Source organism: Mobula hypostoma, chromosome 9 (assembly GCF_963921235.1).
Source record: "Mobula hypostoma chromosome 9, sMobHyp1.1, whole genome shotgun sequence".
Taxonomy (NCBI): Eukaryota; Metazoa; Chordata; class Chondrichthyes; order Myliobatiformes; family Myliobatidae; genus Mobula; species Mobula hypostoma.
In genome coordinates this window covers 4558861-4582980 of record NC_086105.1, presented here as the reverse complement: position 1 = coordinate 4582980, position 24120 = coordinate 4558861, and the positions used below count along the sequence as shown (strand labels likewise).

General features: G+C 41.3%; 1 protein-coding gene across 2 annotated transcripts in view; it reads left to right on the top strand.

Moving 5' to 3' along the window:
• The first annotated feature begins 857 nt into the window (after nt 1-857).
• The window catches only part of gnptab (N-acetylglucosamine-1-phosphate transferase subunits alpha and beta), a 79868-nt gene continuing 56605 nt past the window's right edge, over nt 858-24120 (top strand). The window contains exons 1-7 of one of the 2 annotated variants that reach the window (XM_063057643.1): nt 858-973; nt 7382-7585; nt 8807-8892; nt 15228-15347; nt 15526-15564; nt 16543-16748; nt 17565-17629. In XM_063057643.1, the coding sequence (XP_062913713.1) occupies nt 7457-7585; nt 8807-8892; nt 15228-15347; nt 15526-15564; nt 16543-16748; nt 17565-17629 (645 nt within the window). In that variant the 5' untranslated portion in view covers nt 858-973; nt 7382-7456. Of the gene's footprint in view, nt 974-2605; nt 2680-7381; nt 7586-8806; nt 8893-15227; nt 15348-15525; nt 15565-16542; nt 16749-17564; nt 17630-24120 lie in introns of those variants that run through there. The other variant, XM_063057644.1, reaches the window with a different exon arrangement.

Genomic DNA, 24120 nt, shown 5'->3' with positions numbered 1-24120 from the left:
TGTCCAGTTCTGGTCACCTCATATAGGAAGGATGTGGAAGCATTGGAAAGGGTACAGAGGAGATTTACCAGGATGCTGTCTGGTTTAGAAAGTATGCATTATGATCAGAGATTAAGGGAGCTAGGGCTTTACTCTTTGGAGAGAAGGACGATGAGAGGAGACATGATAGAGGTATACAAGATAATAAGAGGAATAGATAGAGTGGATAGCCAGCGCCTCTTCCCCAGGGCACCACTGCTCAATACAAGAGGACATGGCTTTAAGGTAAGGGGTGGGAAGTTCAAGGGGGATATTAGAGGAAGGTTTTTTACTCAGAGAGTGGTTGGTGCATGGAATGCACTGCCTGAGTCAGCGGTGTTGGCAGATACACTGATGAAGTTTAAGAGACCATTAGACAGGTATATGGAGGAATTTAAGGTGGGGGCTTATATGGGAGGCAGGGTTTGAGGGTCGGCACAACATTGTGGGCCGAAGGGCCTGTACTGTGCTGTACTATTCTATGTTCTATGTCTTCTTTTGCACATTGGTTACTTGTCAATCTTTATGTATAGTTTTCATAAATTCTAACGTATTTTTATTTTTATTTTATTTTTATTTTCCTGTAATTGCCGGAAAGAAAATAAATTTCAAGGTACTGAACGGTAATATGACCTTTTGATAATAACTTGAACTTTGACTTGGTCGGAGATGAACCCAACTTCACAGCGCAACTTGCCCAGAAGCCCCGCCCAGGTGTCCCTTCACCCCGATGCCACACTCAAGATGACGGCTTCAACACGTCACTACTAATAGAGAACAATGGCATTGCAGCAGGGTCGAAAGAGACATGCGCATATGTTGGCGGCTAAGGATGCATGCGCATGTTGTGGGTCGGCTGGTGACCTCTGACGCAGTGCGTCGATGGGACTCGTACAGTACAACGGCGCCGGTTGGCAGCGGCGGCTCGGCTGGACGGCAGCGGCGTTTGAATCCGGTGAGCGTGCGGCCGCTTCGGCTTCAATGGAGCCTGGGTGCAGGGGACGGGGAGGAGAGTGGGTGGTGTGAGGACGAGGGAACAGAAAGGAGGGGAGGAGGAGATGGGAGTGAACTGGAGGGGGGCGGAAAAAGGCAAGGAGGGGATAGTGGTGGGAAAGGGGATGAGAGGGAGGCAGCCAGCGGAGAGGGGAACATGGAAACGATGGAGGATGGGACTGGGAAGGACAAGGAGGGAACTAGTGAAGGGGTAGTGGAAGGGAGATGAATAGAGGGTACTGAGGGAAGAGGAAGGAAAGTGGAGGAGATGAGGGATGGGGACCTGAGATGCAGAGAGGGAATCTGGGAAGAGGAGAGGATAAGGCAATCTGGGATGGGACGAGGGCAGGTGATTGGAGAGAAACTTAGAAGAAGGAATCAGGGGAGGGGGTTTGAATGGAGTCATTGGGTGTATTTAAAGTTGAGGTGACTTCCTCTAGCATTTTGTGTGTTGATAAGGTTTTGATTAGTCAGGGTGTCAAAGTTACAGGACGAAGGTAGAATAGGGTTCAGAGGGAAAATAAATAGCGATGGAATGGTAGAGTAGGCTTGATGGGCCAAATGGCCTAATTCTGCTCCTATGCCTTTTCGTCTTAAATGTTTCATTCAGGTAGTTCTACCCCCTGCCTCCACCTGCTAGGGTAAACAAATGCAACCTCTTCAGAATTGAAACAGGGCATCTTGGTGTATCTCTACCGTCTCCAGTGTGGCTGTAGAGATCACATGTACATTAAAGCATTGTGAATTGTATCATTTGCATGAACAACCATCACAATCTGAGGATGTGCAAATGTTGCCCACACATTCTAGCACCAATATAGCAGGTGTACAATGTTCAGCTGAGCAACACACAGCCAGCATACAACAAGCAACATTAATCCTCACCCTACCACCACCACCCTACCCCAGGACAGGCTGCCTGCAGACTGTAGTACTCCAGCTATGGTCTACCCAATTTCTTGTGTAGTGGCACCATTACCTCCCTGATCAGATACTTAGATAATCTAATTACTGTATCTCGTGGTTTCTTCCCAACATTGACACCTTTTAGGGATCTTTGGACTTGAGTACTGCAGTTCCCCTGTTATTTAGTATTTGGTCCTACTAAGGGGAAGGGTGGAGTGTAGGGGAGGTATAGGAAAAGTTATGGGGAAAGTTGAGATCGGGGTGGGTGGAGTTTCAGTGAGAGGGAACAGAAGACACAGGACAATATGTTTGTGTGTGGAGGGGGTGAAACCAAGGTGGAGATTAGATTTGGTGTAGGGGAGGGAAAATTGAGGTTCAATTTATAGTCTACTGTTCAAATTGAGTTTTTTTTTAAAGCAACACACGTCAAAGTTGCTGGTGAACGCAGCAGGCCAGGCAGCATCTCTAGGAAGAGGTACAGTCGACGTTTCGGACCGAGACCCTTCGTCAGGACTAAGGTTAGTCGACTTCGTCAACTGTACCTCTTCCTAGAGATGCTGCCTGGCCTGCTGCATTCACCAGCAACTTTGATGTGTGTTGCTTGAACTTCCAGCATCTGCAGATTTCCTCGTGTTTGTGTTTTTTTAAAGGATGCTGTTGTTCTGCAGACCTGGATCTTGTTCTGCTGGAATGTTTAGTTGCTTTTTGAAATATTCGTATAAGGTTAAGCCTGCCGGAACAATTGGGGTGACTTCCAAAAAGGTGTGTTCATGCTGCATGAGAACCTAATCGTCAAGAAATAGCAGAGCTGTGAAGAAAATGCTCAGGAACAGGAATCAGTGAATTGACTTGGAATTGGGCTGCGATTCTGTGCTCTGTCCTTGGGTCTGTTTGCACAACTTTTGCTGTTTTAAAACAGTGAAGGAGGCCAAACGAATACTGTAACATTAAAGTGTTTTCATTTTGCAGCAGTTTCTGTTCTCTGATGCTTGATGCTTCTAGTTTAGGAGTTTCAGTACTGTTGAATGAAAAACAGTGTCCAAAGTGTTTGTGGTTTTATCTCCATCAGTGCAATCAAATGTCATCTTCATCTTACTCAAACATTAAAATTAACAGCTTAAGACTTAAAATCATCAAGAGTCTTGAAAACATTAGCTCTTAAGACATTTTTAAAATCTGCATTCAGCATTTAATTTAATTTAAACCCAAAACATTGCTGGGTGTTGGATTTTACCTTGCCTGGGATTTTGCCACTGAGGTTACATACTGTAACAAGAAATATTTTAACAGCACAGATCAAACCCTCTGGCCTTTCGAGCCATGTTGCCATCAACTCGCCGATTTAACCCTGGCCTAATCACAGGACAATTTCATCAGCATCATCAGGTGCCGTGCCCAGTTTGAGCTTTGACTGCCATGGCCCACACACTCCTGTTTTGGGTCAAGTGGATCAATTCATTGGTATTCATTTCCAGTTCTCTGGCTGCTGTCTCCATCATCATTTGTCTTTGCCTTCCTCTTGCTTTCTCCCCTTCAATCTTTCCCATAATTACCGTGCATTCTAACTCTTTCCTAATCACATGTCCAATGAAGTCACGTTACCTTTTCGTGATCTCATACGTTATTTTTCTTTTTGTGCTTGCTACTGTTCATGATATCCTCATTAGATATTTGTTTCGTCTATGATATTCTTTGCATCCTCCTCAAAAACCACATCTCTGCTGCTTCAATTCGTTTCCTCATGTTACCAGATATTGTCCAACATTCTGAGTCATATAACATAACTGGATAAACGTAACATTTCAGTGTTCTGAGGCGGGTTGTCATGCCTAGTTTAGTGTTGGTCAGTATACTTTTCATTCTCGTAAGGGTGTCCTTTGCCATCCCTATTCTTCTTTTGATGTCCATGTCGCACCTGCCATCTGATGTCACCCAGCTTCCTAAGTAGCAAAAGTTCTGTACTGGTTTTATGTCTTCCCTGTTTATTCTCAGCCTGCAGATAGAATTCTTCTTCTTTTTGGATATCACCATACATTCTGTATTTTGGCAATTGATAGATGGACTCATTTCTGCACTTTCTTCAACAACTATATCAATTAAGTTTTGTGGTTCTTCTGTACTTGCAATGAACACAGTGTCATCTGCATAACTAAAATTATTAATGTTTTCACGGCCAACTTTGATTCCCAAGATTTCTCTTTTTTTTGTAATATTGTTTCACTGTACACATTAGACAAATCGGGAGAAAACACACCCTTATCTAACGCCTCTCTTGAGTTTTGTAAACTTACTCACTTCTCCATCTATTCTTACAGCGGCAGTTTGTTCCCAGTACAGATTTCTGATTAGATGGAGATCTTTCGAATCTAGATCTAGAGTTTCCTGTAATATTTTGAATAACTTATTCAGGTGCAAACTGTAATAGTGACCATAACCCAGTAATACGTCATGTAAAAGTAAGACTTAAAAAACTAAAGAAGCAAAAACCTGAACAATCCCTTGACTACTTGCAATTAATTAAAGAAGAAAACTTAAGACAAAAATTTACAATTGAAGTAGGGAATAGATTTCAAAGTCTAGAAATAGAATATGTTGAAGATGATAGCAATCATGTAGAAATAAAGTTTAACTCTCTAAAGGATGCCTTGGTAGAATCAACAAAGTCAGTGATTCCTAAAAAAGAAAAAAGCACAAAGAATAAATGGATGACAGATGAAATCAAAAATCTTATGGAAGAAAGGAGACAGAAGAAAGCAAATCCTGTAGAATATAAGCCCTTAGATAAAAAAGTTAAAAGCTTATGTCAAAAAGCCAAAGAAGAATGGTTAAACCAGGAATATGAGCAATTAGAAAGAATCCCTATTACTGATCCAAAAAGGTTACAGCACAATTTACAATGATCGATTAATCTACCAACCAGTATGTCTTTGGACTGTGGGAGGAAGGCAGAGCAACTGTGAGGAATCCACACAGTCACGGAGAAATGTACAAACTACTTACTTTTGATAAGGGTGATTGAAGGTAGAGCAATGGATGTAGTCTGTATTGAACAATAGTGTTGTGCTAGCTGCTACACTGTACATAATGTCTTTAGATGTTCCAGTGTGTTTGTCACCCCTACAGTTTTGTAATTGGAGTCACTGTCAGCAACCTTTCATACAGCAAGTTTCCACAACAAACAATGAAGACTAGATGACCTGGATTTTGATGATATTGTCCAGCATACTGGAGAAAATGCTGCTTGCTCTTTGAAGAGCCTTGAGAGCTTTTCCATTCACCTTAGTGGAAATGCGGTGTGGGTTGAATGCTTTACCCTCTGATAGGGAACAACTTCCTCATGACTGCACTGCAGACTGTTGAAGTTTCTGTGGTGCCATGTCCAAGTCAAAAGGCAGCTCTCGAGTGGCAAGTATGGTTTCCGAGCAACTGAAGCGCTAAAACGGGCCAGTAGCTTGGCAAACTTGCAGAACAAGTTCAATAGACTGTCGACAAATAATTTTCATTAAAAGAGCATACAGTTTCTTTATTTGCAGTGAATTAAAAAAAAATCCTTAATTTCACGCATTTATTATACCCCTGACCATTTTGGTTCCCTTCAGGCCCATGAGAACAACAGCAGCTACATATCTTCCTCTGGACTTGTACATGCGTCTTCAGTGCCATCCAGTAACTTTTTGAGAGATTAAAAGGTGTTGTGATCGGAAATTTTTGGGTGTCCTAAAAGAATCACTAAAAATTAATATGCTGGTTCAACAGCAGTAAGACGAAAGTTATGTGGCCTTTATTGCATAAGGATTTGGATTCTAGCGTGCTTCAATTATACAGAGCCCTAGTGAGATTGTGATATAGAGTCCTATCTGGGAGATTGTGTATTGATGGATTATTCCTACCTAAGGAACAGTATTCCTAAGATAGAGAGAATGAAGCAAAGGGTCACTTGGTTGACGCCCAGGGCAGTGGGCTTTTCACAGGAGAGAGGATTAGCCGCGTGAGAAATTGAAAAGTGTTCAGCATTAAGGAGCTTGAGAGGGTAGATGCAGGATTGATGTTTTTTTTGGCTGAGGAGTATCGAATGATGGTCACCGTGACTAAATAAGTGGCCGGTCATTCAGGACAAAGATGAGAGAAACTCCTTCACACAGCTTGATGAATCTACTAGACAAGTGGAAACTGAATTGCGGTTAATATTAAAGACAGATCAATAAATTTTTAGCTGGAGATTTAAGGTACAGTATATGGGATTAGAGCATGAAAGTGGCACTGGGGTAAAAGATCAACCTTGATTCCATTGGACAGCTGGCATGACCTACATGCTCCTATTTATCCCTACCGATTAGTACTGGGTAGGTATCTTTAACATGGACAACAGTTCAAAAAGGTAACTCAGATTTTTTTTAGAGAAACTTAGAGAAGTCATTACTGTCCTCATCACCTCTGGAGATCTCCCAACTACAGACTTCTGTCTGCATATCTTGACTCTATTTTGTACCCTTTAGTTCATTCCCTTCCCACCTCCATTCATGCTTTATATCAATTCAACTTCCAGCTTCCTGGCTCTGACCTCCTTATTTTCGCGTGTGTCTGGTCCCTGTGCACTTCCACCTTCCGCTTCTCATCTGTACTCGCTTTTTACCTACCAGCTTGTGTCCCTCTCCCTCCCCCACCTTTTTATTCTGGCTTCTGTCTCTTCCTTTCCAGTCCTGATGATGGGTCTTGGCCTGAAATGTTGACGGCTCATTTCCCTCCACAGGTGCTGCCTTCTGAGTTCCTCCAGCTTTTTTTGTGTTGCTCAAGAGTTCCAACACCTACAGAATCTCTTGAAACTGCGTTTTTCATCTGTAACTGCAAATGATTAATGACACTGCACTGGCATGGCAACTACCTATGGACGAGTAGCAATTTTAGACATAGAACCAAAGGACACTAGCAAATAGGTGTGGCCACCAGGCCCCTCAAGCCATTCAATATGATCTCGGCTGGCCCATACCAATCTCACTTCCTTTTCTGTGCTGACCCCTCAGTGAAGATTGGTGCGTGTTCTCCTGACTTCCCTTCCTGATGTCCACTATCACTTGGTCTTGCTGTTGTGACACCAGTTGAAATTTTCTCACTCCCATGCACCACCTTGTCTATATTTATCTATTGTCTAATATTTATTCCATCTTAAACATATCTAATGATGTGGCCTGCACACCCTTTAGGGTGGAGAATTCTGTGATACCCTCCGAGGTGATTTCACTGTACCTCACTTTTAAATGACTAGCCCATTATGTTGTAATTATGTTTTCGTGTTCATAACTGTGTAGGTATATGCTAATATTACAGCAGGGGTTCCCAACCTGGTGTCCATGGCATAAAAAAGGTTGAGAACCCCTGCTTTAGAAGGTGTGCATCGTCATTGTGTGGCCAGTATAAAATATTCATTTCTGTGGATAACATCTTGAATCTCTTTTCCATTCTGTAGTAAGCGGCCTGTGGTCTCCCTGCATTTGTGACTGTTGGACTTCTGGTTATTTGTAATGAGTATGCTGGATTGGTCATGGTCCTCAATTCAGTGCTGAAGTTGGTTCAGAGGCAGACTTACACCTGCCTGTCTCACCGATATGGCCTTTACCTTTGCTTCGGAGGAATAGTGCTCATGATTGTGTCTGCTTTCCAGTTCGGAGAGGTGGGTAACTAAACTATTATATAGGAGTTTGGCTATTCAAAAGCTGCTACATTAGAAGTTAGATCAAGGAGGTGAAAGAGCCAATAATTTGGATGGATGATGCTGAGGGCGAGTGTAAGGGGGTTTCATCTTTTATGTTACTGCGTAGGTTAATTAAAATGGCTTCTTTGTTATGTTAAACCTGGGAATGCTTCTTTGTTAAGCGCTGAGAAAGTTCTTGCGCTAGCAGCTTGTTTTGGGTTAGGCTGTGATAAGATGTTACGAACCATTTGGGATAGTTGTTATGTTTTTGGTGTATCTGATGATATTGTATGCACGGGGTTTTGGGGCAGAAGGCGGGAGAGAGAGACAGGATGGACCAGGTGCTGTGAGTCCGCTAACGGGGTCAGACCCCGAGCGGGGTGTTCGGCGAGGAGAGGAGACGGACTCGTGTGGAGCGTCTGGTTGACCACCATTGTTGGTCCCAGACGGCTGGTCGAGGTGGTTCGAGGGGTTGCAGGGTGAAGAAGAAGGGTCCTGAGCTCCAACTGTTTGTGCATGAAGAGATTGAACTTTGATAAGTGTGGTGCCTTTGATTTTCATTTTATATTTTATTCTCTATTATATAGTTCCAGTAATATCTATAAACTGTAGATCATTTACTCGTATCTGGTGTATTGTCTGTTATTTGGGCAGGGTGGGGTACATCACGCAGCATCCACACAAACTATTACCCAGTTTGGCGGGGCCGAGGGCTGTTTCCCTAGACGACAGCGAGCCAAACGACCCTGAGGCTGGCCAGGGGGTTACACGAGTTTATGGGAAAGGGAACAAATTGGACCAGAGGTGAGAGTGGGTAACTGAGGGTAAAGGTTAACTGAAATTAAAAAGTCAATGTTCAAAATATTAGGTTGTAGACATTTATTCCAACCGCATTTGCTCCATTTGATGCTGTTGATGTGGTCTTTTCTGCACTGCCGAGGCTAAATGTAGACTAGGCAACCTTCAAACTGCTTTCCAAATACTTCCAACAAAGACTTGGTGTTCCATATACACTGACAGCTAAATTAGTCAATTACAGGTTAGAAAGTATTTAATTAGTTTCCCTAAGGACCCAGTAGAGTTAAATTCTAGTACTCTAAGACTGTTATTCGAATGATACTGAACTGCGCTCGGAAGTGTGTGTTAATGAACAAACAATTTACATTTATTTTTTAATTTAATTTAATTTTGTTTCCCTAGGTGTTCTTGGAATGGAGTCGGGATCAGTATCATGTCATGTTTGATTCATATCGTGACAATGTAGCAGGAAAATCATTTCAAAATAGGTAAAAGTAAAATCAAACCCTTCTCGATTACTGGTTTAGAGCATTAGAGCCAGAGACGTACAACACTACAGAACAGAGACAGGCCCTTCCCTCCAGCACCAAGGGGTTGCCCTTTTTTCACTGTACGTGCCAAGATGTTAATCTGCCCAGTCCCATCGACCTAAACCTGGACCATAACGTCCCATCCATGTCATTATCCAAATTCTGGTAGTTCATTCCGTGCTCTTACTCCCTTCTGAATGAAGACGCTCCCCCTCAGGTTCCCCTTAAACATATCACCTTTCACACAACTTGTAGTTCCAATCTCACACAACCTCAGTGCATTTACCCTATCTATACTCCTCATACAGATTGACTTGACCGTAATGTAACAAAACTAATAACCTTGTATCCTTGAATCTTCTGTGCCAAACTTAGATTTTCTGGTCCACTGGGTGGTGCATCTACTAATATCTCAGAATCAGATTTATTATCACTGGCATATGTCATGAAATTTGTTAACTTAGCAGCAGCAGTTCAATGCAATACATAATATAGAAGAAAAAAATATAATAAGTAAATTACAGTATACTTTGAATAGATTAAAAATCATACAAAAACAGAAATAATGTATATTTAAAAAGTGAGGTATTGTTCAAGGGTTCAATGTCTATTTAGGAATCGGATGGCAGAGGGGAAGAAGCTGTTCCTGAATCGCTGAGTGCGTGCCTTCAGAGAGGGGATACTCTCTGGAGTTCAGGAGAATGAGAGGGGATCTTATAGAAACATACAAAATTTTGAAAAGGATAGATAAGATAGAAGTAGGAAAGTTGTTTCCATTGGTAGGTGAGACTAGAACTAGGGGACATTGCCTCAAGATTCAGGGGAGAAGATTTAGGACAGAAATGGGGAGAAACTTTTTCCCAGAGGGTGGTGAATCTGTGGAATTCTCTGCCCAGGGAAGCAGTTGAGACTTCTTCACTAAATATATTTAAGAAACAGTTAGATAGGTTTTTACATAGTAAGGGAATTAAGGGTTATGGGGAAAAGGCAGGTAGATGGAGCTGAGTTTACAGACAGATCAGCCATGATCTTATTGAATGGCGGGGCAGGCTCGATGGGCCGGATGGCCTACTCCTGCTCCTATTTCTTGTGATCTTGTGTGTTCTTGTGTTCAGGCTTCTGTACCTCCTACCTGATTGTAACAGTGAGAAAAGGGCAACCCCTTGGTGCTGGAGGTCCTTAATAATAAACGCTGCCTTTCCGAAGATGTCCTGGGTACTTTGTAGGCCAGTACCCAAGATGCAGCCGACTAAGTTTACAACCCTCTGCAGCTGCTTTCGGTCCTGTGCAGTAGCCCCCCCCCCCCCCGCCCATACCAGACAGTGAAGCAACCTGTCAGAATGCTCTCCGCGGTATAACTATAGGAGTTTTTGAATATTTGTTGACATACCAAATCTCTTCAAGCTCCTAATGAAGTATAGTCGCTGTCTTGCCTTCTTTATAAATGCATTGATTTGTTGGGACCAGGTTAGGTCCTCAGAAAACTTGACATCTAGGAACTTGAAGCTGCTCACTCTCTCCACTTCTGATCCCTTTATGAGGATTGGTATGTGTTCCTTTGTCTTACCCTTCCTGAGTACTGATATATGTAAACATGTTCCACATCTCTTGTTTATTTTAGCTAATTGGCTTATTACAAGTTTCATTAATTGTTTGCTCACTTGAGGGGACTTGTCAGTTTACATTATGAAGACACGTAGTCCTCTTTTATTGTCATTTAGTAATGCATGCATTACGAAATGATACATTTCCTCCAGTGTGATATCACAAAACACAGGACAGACCAAGACTGAAGAAACTGACAAAACCACTTAATTATAACACATAGTTACAACAGTGCACAATACCATAATTTGATGAAGAAGTCCATGAGCACAGTAAAGTTCAAAGTTTCTCAAATATCCCACATCTCACGCAGACGGGAGAAGGAAGAAAAACTCCCTGCCATGCCGACCACAATCTGACTCTGAGCCATCCGAAAACTTCGAGCTCTGATCAGCTCTCTGACACCGAGTACTGAGCGCCATCTCTGTCCAATGATTTGACCTCCTTCTCGGTCGCCAAAAGCAGGCAAGGCCAGGGATTTTGAGGCCTACCCTCCGAAAGATTCCGGACCACACAGTAACGACAGCAGCGAACGGGCATTTCAGAAATTTCTCCAGATGTTGCTCTGTGCTTTCACGTCCATTCTCCGTCAAATCAGAATTGTCCACAGCCCCTATTTAACAGATAAGATATAATTTTTCACCGGAGGGCTGCGCACACGCAGGCACACCACCATCTTCTCCTCCCGCCTTATTCTCTCAACTTACTCTAATAACAAAATGTGGTCTTTTAGAAACCATGTTATCTGTGTCAGAACACAGCTTATTGAGTGGGGTGTACAGAAGAGAGAATATGAATCTGTTGATTGAATGAGGCCTCTGTTGGTTAGTGTCGACCATGTATGTTGCATCCTAGCTGTCTAGATACACAAGCCTGAGTAATAAAATATGGAGAGCAAGCTGTTGCTCATGTAGCAAGCTCCCCCTCTCCACACATCTGATGAACTGAAAGGAATGGCAGAGACCGATACAGTTTGGCACCAGCAGCTTTGGAAGAGTTGCCAGTCAGAATTGAGCTCAATGTAGGACTGCCTTAGGGACTCCAGCTCCAGACTTTTTTCTTGGGATTTACTTCCGAAGCCTTCCCCATGACTGGATGAGGCTGAAAGGTGGTGGAGGTTTGAGATTAGAGTTCTTCTTCTAGATGAGCTGCCAACCACAGTTGATGAGCCCCATCTGACCAAAGCGACTGGTTTTAAAGCACTAGTAACCCACCTTTGCCCCTTCCGTCAGTAGAAATGGTTCTGCCAGGCTTGGTAACTAAGCCACACATGAAGGCCAAGAGCTGGACTTGGTTGTCAGAAGTTAATTGAGTTGCACACCACTGGGAGCGTTTAATAGGTAGTGGGACCTTGTCCCCACTACCACTCCCGGCTATAACAACCTTCAAGGAACTAAGTGAGTATATTAATGGAACATGAATTGAACCTTTAAAACAAATAGTTGCATTTGTGTAGGAATTACAGCTCCAAAAGGGCCACGTCCTCGTGGTTTTGAGGCTGAAGTGCCTCAGTGGCCCAGAGAGTTATGTTGGCCGAAGTCGAGACGTTGTGCTTTGGCTCTTGGTTGTGTCACCCATGCCAAATATGCCAAATAGGTCAAAAGGTACAGGCCTGACTAAGAGTGGTCCACCAGTCCTCCAGTTTCAAGGGTTCAGCTCAGGGCTAACAACCCAGACTAGTTACAGAAACAGCAATAAAAAGTCTATATCTGAGTACAGCGGTATTCCTGAGTCTCCACCTGGGACTTGCATGGCTAACAGTAGTGAAAACAGAGAGGAAGCCACTGGCACGATGAAGGAAGCCCTGAACGTTGCCCAGACGAAGACCAAAGTTGTCTTCTGGAAAGACGTACTGAGATGGAGGACCTTTATTGCTGTCTGATATGCCAGCAGGCGTGATGAGCAGTAACTAAGGAAGGAATTCAGCAGGTTGAACAGTGGGGGAGAGGGAAGGAATTGACAACATTTTAGATGTGTTGCTTGAATTTCCAGCATCTGCAGAATTCCTTGTGTTTTAGATTGAGACTGTCAGGACTGAGAACGGAGAGAGAAGGCAGCCAGAATAAAGAGAATAGTGGGGACAGGTCTTTCAGGAGCCAGGAGTGATAGGTGTACCAAGTAGGAGAGATGGTCAGATGGAGCCAGCTGTGTTGACGGGGGGGGGGGGGCACGGTTGGGAGAGGAACTGGACACTAGATCCTGCAATCTGGAGCAGCAACCTGTCTGCTGGAGGACCTCTGGGAAGCGGGTAGTAAAGAATTGTCAATCCTGCATCAGGACAAGAACAAGAGAAGGCTAGTATAAAAAGGGGAAAGGGGAGTGATGAGACAGGAGCCTAAGGTGATTGATGGACTGAGGAGGGGCGAGGGCTGATGGGTTGATCAGACTAAGTGGGGGAGGGGAAAGGTATAATTAGGAGGCAGCAGTTGGATGATCGGTAGAAGCAGACAAAAAATTTGTGTATTTGTGCTTACATAGTTTCTTACCTCCAAACCAGCCAAACTAGTTTGCACTCAGACCTCATTATCCAACGAATTGCTCTCTATCAATTAGCATATAAGCAAAAGCTCCTTGTGTGTAGATATGTGTTTAAAACAAAAGTGTTTAATCATTGAAGAGTCAACTTGTTTATGTAAATATCCTGATCCATTCCTAAACCACTTGTATCGATGGTTTTCTGCTGAGTGGATTTTAACAGAAGGGAAAGGGATGGAGGGTTCTGCTCCGGGTGCAGGTCAATTGGACTAGGGAGAATAATAGTTTGGCACAGTTTAGATGGGCTGAAGGGTCAGTTTCCATGCTTTGTGACCCTAAGTGAGTGCATTCTTGACACAGCTGCACAATGTGATTTTTGAAACCAATCCTGCTTGTAAGCTTCAGTGGAAATCATTTGTTGGCCAATATCATTTCATTTTAGGTGTTTAAGCATTTTAATGTGTTTATTAATTTAGGTTGATTCCATGAGGAAAATTATAAGGTACATTTATGCTCATTTGAAGATTGGGTTCAGTACGAAGCAGAAGATCATTTGTAATATTGTGTTTTTTGTTGTTTGTGGGATGTCCATATCCTTATTCATTACAGGTAATAAGGATGGAGCCAATTAAGTAATTTTGAAGTGCAGGCAATACTGTAAGAAAAGAGGATCTAATTAGCATGTGGAAATCTCCATGAAAAAGCAATGTGGTAGTATCATCACTAACGTAGCTTGTGGCCATCTGAAAGATAAATATTGGGCAAGATATTTGAGAGATTCCCTTTGCTTTTCACAAAAATGCCACTGATTCTTTTCCTTTGGAATGGAGCTTAGTATTTTGTAACTCAACACCTTTGATTGTGGATGGCTTCTTGAATGCTGTGCTGGAATCTAAAACTTCTGCTCTGAAACTGGATGGCACTCTACTCTCAGCCTTCAAGCTAGAGTTGGTTAGCTACCACTGAGCCATTTCAATTTGTGGTAGCTTTGACTTATGTGTCAGTATGTTCAAGGTAACATGATAGATTTAAAGGTTGTGTGGATGGGTGGTACCATAAATATTACTTCATACAAGTATATGTGGAATTTTTGAAGGAGTGGTTAAGAAACATGGAACCTTACTGTACATTTGACACTTAATACCTGGTTTAGTAAGGAATAACTTAAATCAAGTTTGTGGAAATGCTTCAAATAAGAGATTGGGGCTTATTAGTATTGAGCTTATCAAGTCAGTTTTACTGTAATGTAGCAACTTTCTAGCTGCTTTGAGGAGAGGAGAAGTGTGAGGCTGTACCTCTGTATGGGTCTCCAGCTTTCAATTCTTAGGAGTGAACATCATCAGGGGGATTCCTTGGACCACCACCAATACTTCCATGATAGTAGGGAAGGCTCAGCTGTGCCTATACAATCGTAGGAGTTTAAAGACAGCAAATCTGCTCCAAAAGCTGCTGGTAAACTTTTATTGATGTGTGATTGAGAGCATACTGACCTACTACCACATTACAGTATGGTATACTAGCTGCAACAAGATCGAAAAAAGCACCACATCAAGTGGTCAGGACTGCACAAAACATCACTCAGACACAACTATCAGATAGGGAAACCATCTACAGCTGGCGATATCTACAGTGGGCTTGCAAAATCAGGATGGGCTCAGCCTGCCTGTCCTCCCTCCCAGTAATCACCTGTTCAATCTCTTACCAGGAGGTGCAGAAATATCTCTGCACAGACATCCAGACCGAAAAACAGCTTTGTCCCCATGGCTTTTGTGCAACTGAACACCCCCCCCCCCACCCCCCATAGTCATAATGAACAATCTCTTAAGTGCAATATATGGGCATGTGCAATATTTGGATTTGAATGAGACAACAGCCTTCCTTTGATATCAGAGCTCTTTTTTAAAATCTGAGATTTAATTCTTGATGCTATTTTATATTTAATCATTGTATTTTATAACATGGATATGTGCAATACTTAAATGGGCTGCGACTGTTTCTTTTAATTTTAGATATGATTGTTTTTAATTCAGTTGTAATTTAGATGTCATTTTAAATAACTCGGACATTATTTTAAATGTAGTCATTGTGATTTTAGTAATTGAATTGCCAGTATGTTGTTGTGCACTGAATGGAGTTGCACTGCAATCTGGTTGTCCTTAGACTGGACTGAAATTAACAGTATTCTATTTTATTACCATTTTTGTTATTACTAGGTTATGTCTACCAATGCCAATTGATGTGGTATATACATGGGTCAATGGTACAGATCCAGGTTTGCTAAAGGAACTACAAGAATTAAGGGAGCAGATGAAGAAAGACCAGCATAAGCTGAGGTGTATTTTTCCTTCAACTTTTTAAACATGCCTTTTGACATTTTATTGCAAATTTATGTATTATTTTCACTGTCGGTGTTTCTGCATAGATCTAGGTTTGTGTGGCAGGTCGGTGCTGATCTGAATGCAGTAGTTCCTACTTTTGTTCATTCTATTAACACCATTTTCTTTCTTTTAGAGAAAGTCTTGGAAATGTCACAGAAGCTACTATGAAAAGGTAACTTGTACGTGAACCTATTTTACTGTACAGACATTTTAAAATGTTAAACTTTGTTGTCTTAGTTTGTATTATTTTAGGTAAGGACAGGAGGCAGCTGAGACATTTTTTATATACCTTGTCACTGTGAATATTTTTCACAATAATACTAGCAGAAGGTCATTTGTAAAAGTAGTTATATTTTGTAGGATGTTTTGCTTATTTTCAAATGCCATAATGATGCTAAGTGATATCAAGTCCTTCTTAACCTTGCTGTTTTCAGAATGTTTTGTAAATACATACTGTAGTTTACTAATGACTAGTTATGTGACTAGTTGCTTGCAGCTTTTGAGATGGCATGAACAGGGCCTAAAGTCAATTGGTTTAGGATAGGCAGGCTTTACTCTTAGTTTAGCTGAAAGCTAGAAAAGTTCTCATTTCATAAACATAAAAGATTCTGCAGATGCTGGAAACCCAGAGCAACACATAAAATGCTGGAGGAACCCTGCAGTTGAGGCAGCATCTATAGTGGTATAAAGAGTTGATGTTTCTGGTCAGGACCCTTCTTCAGTCCTGATTAGTGATCGCTGCTCAAAATGTTGTCTGTTTATTCCCCTCAATTGATGCTGCCTGACCTGCTGGCTTTCAACATATTGTGTGTGTTGCTCAAAAGTTCCCATATTCTCATTTGAATTTAAACTTTAAGCTGTGAGGATCTAAATAGATTAGTGCATATGGATTTGAAGTGGAGACTTCTCTCCTGGAGTGGAGAATGCTTTAGTTTTACAAAGAATATCTTGACTGGGAGGTCTGTGATTTACCAAGTTCTTTAGAGGGAGAAGCAAGCAAATCTCCCTGTTGATTGGAAATTGAATTGAAGCTGCCTGCTCCAAAACTGATTATAGCAACAAACATTTATTTATGGCTGAGGACACTAAGCAGTGAGTCTGGTAAATGTTTTTAATATGACTACAATAAATGCGGTTTTGTTTATTACAGTGAGAAGCAACCGGAATGTTTGTTATCGCACTGTGTAAAGGGACCCATGATCGTTTTGGATCCAAGTTTACCAGCAAACATTACAGTCAAGGAGTTGCCTTCAATCTTCCCTCACTTCCGTGCTGTAAAGCATCTGTTTCAAATACCAAAGCTGAAAAGCCCATCATCCAATATTACTGTAGTTATGTTTGATAATCAAAAAGAAGGTAACTATAACACAACTTTAAACCGTGTATTTGGTAAAGTAGGAAGTTGATTAAAATTGTTGGCATTTTATTATTTTTTAAAGCTATAAATCATCGAGAAAATGGTGTAAAGTTAATCTTTGAGATATTGGACAGTGTGGGAGAAATTTTTTCAAAGTTCTAAAATTGTAGAATGCACTGTGGTTGAAGCAGAATGCATTTGAATGGGATGGTAGTTTTGCCCATTACATCAGATCTTGTGGAAGTGTTCAAAGGAGAGCTCTGCAGAAGATTGGTCAGTTGGTTTATGGCTTTTGTGGGATCTTGCTTTGAATGATTATCTCCATGATAGCCATGACTAAATTTCTACACTAACTTATCTGAATTGTTTTTGGTTCACACAAAATTTGGCTTGCTAGCTTCTAAGTTCATCTGTGAAACTTGTATTGGGCCATAAAACTCATTTAATACAGGTACTACATCAGGTCCAGTCATGATTCATATAGTTTTATCTCGGCACAGTACTGTAAAGCTTTACAGTACCACTGACCAGCGTTAATTTCCCTCCGCCGTCTGTAAGGAGTTGGTACCACCTTCCTATGATCACATGGATTTCTCCCGGTGCTCCCACATTCCAAAGATATATGGATTAATAAGTTAATTGGCTATGTGTAATTGGGCGGAGAGGGCTCGTTAGGTCAGAAGAGCCTGTTAGCATGCTGTGTCTCCAACAAATAAGTAATGGAATGGTTGTATTAAGAAGCAAATAAAGCTTTATGCAGTCAAAATGTATTATCGGCAAATCTGCACGAGTATAATATTCAATGTTTCTTTTAGTGGATGATGCCCTTTCAACAACACAAAACCAAAATGATAAACAATTGGCGTGGAGAGGTTATCTGGTATGTGTTTGTTTTCATATCTAATTCTTGCAGCAATGCCGTATTGTTATTCCATTTACTTAAGCAGGTTCACGCTTACAGTGCTTGCTTAGAAAGCTTAAGCTATTTGTATGACCTAGTCGTAAAACGTAGCATTATTCAAGCTAATTTTGGACGTTTGGCTGGCTAGCTGTTATCAAAGTAGGACACATAGAACTGTGTGATTGCTACACTGCAGAGGAAGACAATTGGCCCATTAAATCTTGTCTGTTAGTTGAGCAATCTATTTCCCTGCCCATGTACTAATCTCTCTCAAGTCTCACTCCAATTCAAAGTAAATTTTATTAAAGTACAAACCCCATTTCCAGAAAAGTTGGGATATTTTCCAAAATGCAATAAAAACAAAAATCTGTAATATGTTAATTCACGTGAACCTTTATTTAACTGACACAAGTACAAAGAAAAGATTTTCAATAGTTTTACTAACCAACTTAATTGTATTTTGTAAACATACACAAATTTAGAATTTGATGGCTGCAACACACTCAACAAAAGTTGGGACAGAGGTAAAATAAGATTGAAAAGTGCACAGAATATTCAAGTAACACCGGTTTGGAAGACTCCACATTAAGCAGGCTAATTGGTAGCAGGTGAGGTGTCGTGACAGGGTATAAAAGTAGTGTCCGTCAAAGGCTCAGTCTTTGCAAGCAAGAATGGGTCGTGGCTCACCCCTTTGTGCCAAAATTCGTGAGAGAATTGTTAGTTCAAAAGGAACATTTCTCAACGCAAGATTGCAGAGAATTTAGGTCTTTCAATATCTACAGTACATAATATTGTGAAAAGATTCAGAGAATTCAGAGACATTTCAGTGTGTAAAGGGCAAGGTCGGAAACGACTGTTGAATGCGCGTGATCTTCGAGCCCTCAGGTGGCACTGCCTAAGAAACCGTCATGCTACTGTGACAATTGTAGCCACCTGGGCTCGGGAGTACTTCAGAAAACCATTGTCACTCAACACAGTCCGTCGCTGCATCCAGAAATGCAACTTGAAACTGTATTACGCAAGGAGGAAGCCATACATCAACTCCATGCAGAAACGCCGGTGAGTTCTCTGGGCCTGAGCTCATCTCAGATGGACTGAAAGGCTGTGGAACTGTGTGCTGTGGTCAGATGAGTCCACATTTCAGCTAGCTTTCCGAAAAAACAGGCATCGAGTTCTCCATGCCAAATGACCATCCAGATTGTTATCAGCGAAAGGTGCAAAAGCCAGCATCTGTGATGGTATGGGGGTGCATCAGTGCCCACGGCATGGGTGAGTTGCATGTATGTGAAGGTACCATTGACTCTGAGGTGTATATTAGGATTTTAGAGAGACATATGTTGCCATCAAGGCGACGTCTCTTCCCGGGACGTCCATGCTTATTTCAGCAGGACAATGCCAGACCACATTCTGCACGGGCTACAACAGCGTGGCTTTGTAGACACAGTGTGTGTGCTTGACTGGCCTGCTGCCAGTCCAGATCTATCTCCTATTGAAAATGTATGGCGCATCATGAAGAGGAGAATCAGACAATGGAGACCACGGACTGTTGAGCAGCTGAAGTCTTATATCAAGCAAGAATGGACAAAATTTCCAATTGCAAATCTACTACAATTAGCATCCTCAGTTCCAAAACAATTAAAAAGTATTATTAAAAGGAAAGGTGATGTAACACAATGGTAAACATGCCTCTGTCCCAATTTTTTTGACTGTGTTGCAGCCATCAAATTCTAAATTTGTGTATGTTTACAAAATACAATTAAGTTGGTCAGTAAGACTATTGAAAATCTTTTCTTTATACTTTTGTCAGTTAAATAAAGGTTCACGTGAATTAACATATCACAGATTTTTGTTTTTATTGCATTTTGGAAAATATCCCAACTTTTCTGGAAACGGGGTTTGTATATAGATATCACCACATCCAACACTGAGATTCATTTTCCTGCGGGCATACTCAACAAATCTATAGAATAGTAAATAAAATAGATCAATGAAAGCTCGACCAGAGTGCAGAAGACAACAAACTGTGCAAATGCAGATATAAATAAATAGAAATAAATAACCAGAACATGAAATAACAAGCCAAGGCGTCCTTAAAGTGAGATCATTGGTCATGGAAACACGTCAATGGATGGGCAAGTGAGTGTAGTTATCCCCTTTTGTTCAAGAACCTGATTGTCATGGGGTAGTAACTGTTTTTGAATATGGTGGTGTGAGTCCTGAGGCTCTTGTACCTTCTGCTTGATGGCAGCCATGTGACAAGAGCATGGCCTGGGTGCTGGGGATTTCTGATGGATGCTGCTTTCCTACAACAGTTTTCATGTAGATGTCCTCAGGGGTTGGGAGGGTTTTACCCATGATCTACTGGGCTGAATCTACTACCTTTTGTAGGATTTTCTGGTCAATGACATTGATTCTATTTCTGTCATTCTAAATGGCAGAGAAATTCAGATCATAACCATTTTGTATATACGTATCTGAGAGTGTTTTCTCCACACTGACCCTCCACTTCCCTGTATCTTTTGCCCTTTGTTGGATTGGACTGTAGAATTGTTATCTTCTGTGTTGTTTGTTTCCTATGCTGTATTTTTATATACGTGATTGTTCAGTGAGTTTTCCAGTGGTTACATATACCTCTGTATTTTTTCCGAAACTTCTTGGTTTCTGTAGTGAATTTCTCATAACTTGAATCTGTTCTTTAATTGGAACTTCAATGGAATCTGTGGTCTGTTATAAGAAGACCAGGCCACCTTTGTTTTTTTTTAACCTTAGGCTCTTTTCTTCTACTCTTTCCTTCTATGTCTCTCACTACACTTCTCCCCTTGCTTCCTTTGTTCTTATAACGCTTAATAAAACAATGGTAAGCTACAAGTTTTATGGTTCATTCTTAACTTCCAAAAGCATCAGGATCCAACACCAGACTTTAAAATCTGTGCTCTCAGTGCCCGGCCACCTCCAGTAAGTTCAGGATGTGACCGATGACCAGTGACAATTCGTCTTCTTTGCTGGGGCTCTTGCAGAATCCAATAGTAGAGCATTAAACTGAAATCTGTCCCTATTGACTTGAGTAGTGAGGTGCTGAAAATTAGTAATAGATTTTTTTTAACTTTAATGTGTGTTTTTTAACTTCAAATTAAATTTATTTTAAGCGACTTAAAATACTTTTTTCTAAGTATCAACCATTTAAATATTGTTTCAAAGTCTTTGCAGTTTTGACAGGAGACTGCTCCCTGCCTCATCATCAGGACTGGTGTCATATTCCAGAGCAGGTTCTCAGCAGTGTGCCATCTGAAAATACAAGTGTTTGTTATGCCTCATCACCTAGTTTGTTCAGGGTGGAGAGTTTGGTCATTCAGCCCGGGTCAGTACAAGCAGGTGAGGACCAAGATGGTGAAACCTGGTAACTCGCCTATGTTAGGTGGGTAGGTGAATATAAAATATCCAAAAGCAAGCCTCTTTTGTTTTTATTTAGTTCAGCAGTCTTTGGAAGAGTGGTATTGATTTATTGTCCTTCAATCATCAGCCTCTTGAGCCAAAAGGGATAATTTCACTCAACTTCACTTCTTCCATCATTGAAATGTTCCCACAGCCTATGGACTCACTTTGAAGGTCTCTTCATCTCATGTTCTCTATTATTTATTGCTTATTTACTTATTATTTCTTTCATTTGCAGAGTTTGTTTTTTGTACACTGATTGAACACCCAACTTGGTGTGGTCTTTCTTTGATTCCATTACAGTTATTTTTCTGTTATGAATTTATTGAGTATGCCTACAAGAAAATTAATCTCAGGATTGTTTATGGTGAAATGTACTTCGATAATAAGTTTACTTTGAAATATTGTATTGTTCTAATAGTTTTGAAACCTTGCTAAATATTGGACAATTAAATATTGTATTGTGGACATCCTATGTTGATGCCAGAATGTGTGGCATGTTAACACAGCTGACACATTTCACTGTACCTTCTGATGTGCATGTGATAAATAAATCTGAATCTGAACCGATTACATGGACCTGAATATGATGTGAATGAATTGTGATTGAGGTCCTGTAACCTTATGCAACAACCCACTGGAGGAACCGTATGAAATGAGCAGCCTCTTGAGAATGAAAGGAATTATTCACTTATTCCTCTCCTCCCACAGACACTGCTCAACCCGCTGAGTTCCTCCAGCAGATTGTCTTGTTCCTGATTCCAGCATTTGCAGTTTCTTATGACTCCTATCATATTTTGTTAGATTTTGAAGAAGCAATTTGCCAGTGCTATCTTTGCAAAGCGTACACCAGAAGAGCATGGATAACTATTGGAAGGTCAAATATGATGGCAAAATATAGTATTAATGGTAAGACTCTTGGCAGTGTGGAGAATCAGAGGGATCTTGGGGTCCGAGTACATAGGACACTCAAAGCTGCTGCACAGGTTGGCTGTGTGGTTAAGGCACATGGTGTATTGGCCTTCATCAAACGTGCAATTGAATTTAGGAGCTGAGAGATAATGTTACAACTATACAGGACCCTGGTCAGACCCCACTTGGAGTACTGTGCTCAGTTCTGGTCGCCTCATTACAGGAAGGATGTGGAAACCATAGAAAGGGTGCAGAGGAGATCTACAAGGATGTTGCCTGGATTGGGGACCATGCCTTATGAAGACAGGTTGAGTGAACTCAGCCTTTTCTCCTTGGAGTGATGGAGGATGAGAGGTGACCTGATAGAGGTGTATAAGATGATGAGAGGCATTGATCGTGTGGATAGTCAGAGGCTTTTTCCCAGGGTTGAAATGGCTGCCACAAGAGGGCACAGGTTTAAGGTGCAGGGGAGATGTCAGAAGTAAGTTTTTTATGCAGAGAATGGTGAATGCGTGGAATGGGCTGCTGGCAGCAGTGGTGGAGGCGGATACGATAGGGTCTTTTAAGAGACTTTTGGATAGGTACATGGAGCTTAGAAAAATAGAGGGCTATAGGTAATCCTAGTTATTTCTAAGGTAGACACATGTTCGGCACAACTTTGGGCCGAAGGGCCTGTATTGTGCTGTAGGGTTTTCTATGTTTCTAATTTTGAAGTGCTGAAACAATTCTTGGATAAAACTGTACATCATTATCTTGTAATAAACTGATCAGAATCATCAGTTTAAAATCACTGACTTATATTGTGAGCAGTTTTGGTCCTCTTATCTGCGAAAGGATGTGCTGGCATTGAAGAGAATCCAGAGAATGTTCATGAGAACGATCGTGGGGATAAAAGGGTTAGTGTATGGGGAGCGTTGAATGACTCTGGGCCTGTACTTAATGGGGTTTTGAAGAATAATGGAAGGATCTTATTGAAACCTACTGAAAATTGAAAGGCCGAGGTAGATCTACCAAAACGATGTCAGTATGATATCAAATACTTTTAACAACCTGTTACAGATGTGTGGTGGAGAGTATACTGACTGGTTGCATCACAGCCTGATGTGGAAACACCAATGCCCTTGAACTGAAAATACCACAAAAAAGTAATGGATACAGCCCAGTTCATCATGAATAAAGCCTTCCTCACCATCTACATGGAGTACTGACCCAGGTCATGCTCTCCCTCTTGCTACGATCAGTAAGGAGGTATTCGAGCCTTAGAACTCACATCACCAGGTTCAGTTATTAGGCTCTTGAACCAGTGGAGATAAATTAATTCAACTTCTCTTGTCCCTTCACTGAAATGTTCCCACAACCTATGCACTCATTTTTGAGGAGTCTTCATCTCATGTTGTCAATATTTATTATTATTATTATTTCTGTTTTGTATTTGCAATTTGTCTTTTGCACGTTGGTTGTTTGTCCACCCTGTTGTGTGCAGTCTTTCATTGATTCTATTATGGTTCTTGGATTTATTGAGTATGCCCACAAAAAAAAATCTCAGGGTTGTATATGGTGATGTAAATCACAAAAGTACTTTGATAATAAATTTACAGTGACCGTGATTTGCTTTGAGTGGATCTGGCAAGGATATTTCCAATAGTGGAAGAGTTTAGGACCAGAAGGCACAGCCTCAGAATAAAAGATGAGGAGGAATTTCTTTAGCCAGAGTTTGGTGAATCTGTGGAATTCATTGGCACAGATGGCTGTGGAGGCTGTCATTGGGTATATTTAAAACTGTGATTGATTGGTTCTTGATTAGTAAGGATGTGAAGGTTTACGGGGAAAAGGCAGAAGAATGGGTTCAGTCAGAATATAAAGCAGTCTTGATTGAGTAGCCCAATTCCACTCCTGAGTTATGGTCTAATGATAGTAATGTAAAATACACCAAAAATAAAATTAAATTAAGAGAAACGTAGAAAGCCTTCAGCCCACAGAGCTGTGCCGAACATGTCCTTATCTTAGAAATTACCTTGGGTTACCCATTGCCCCCTATTTTTCTGAGCTCCATGTACCTCACCAGGAGTCTCTTAAAAGACCCTATCATATCTGCCTCAACCACTGTCACTGGCAGCCCATTCCAT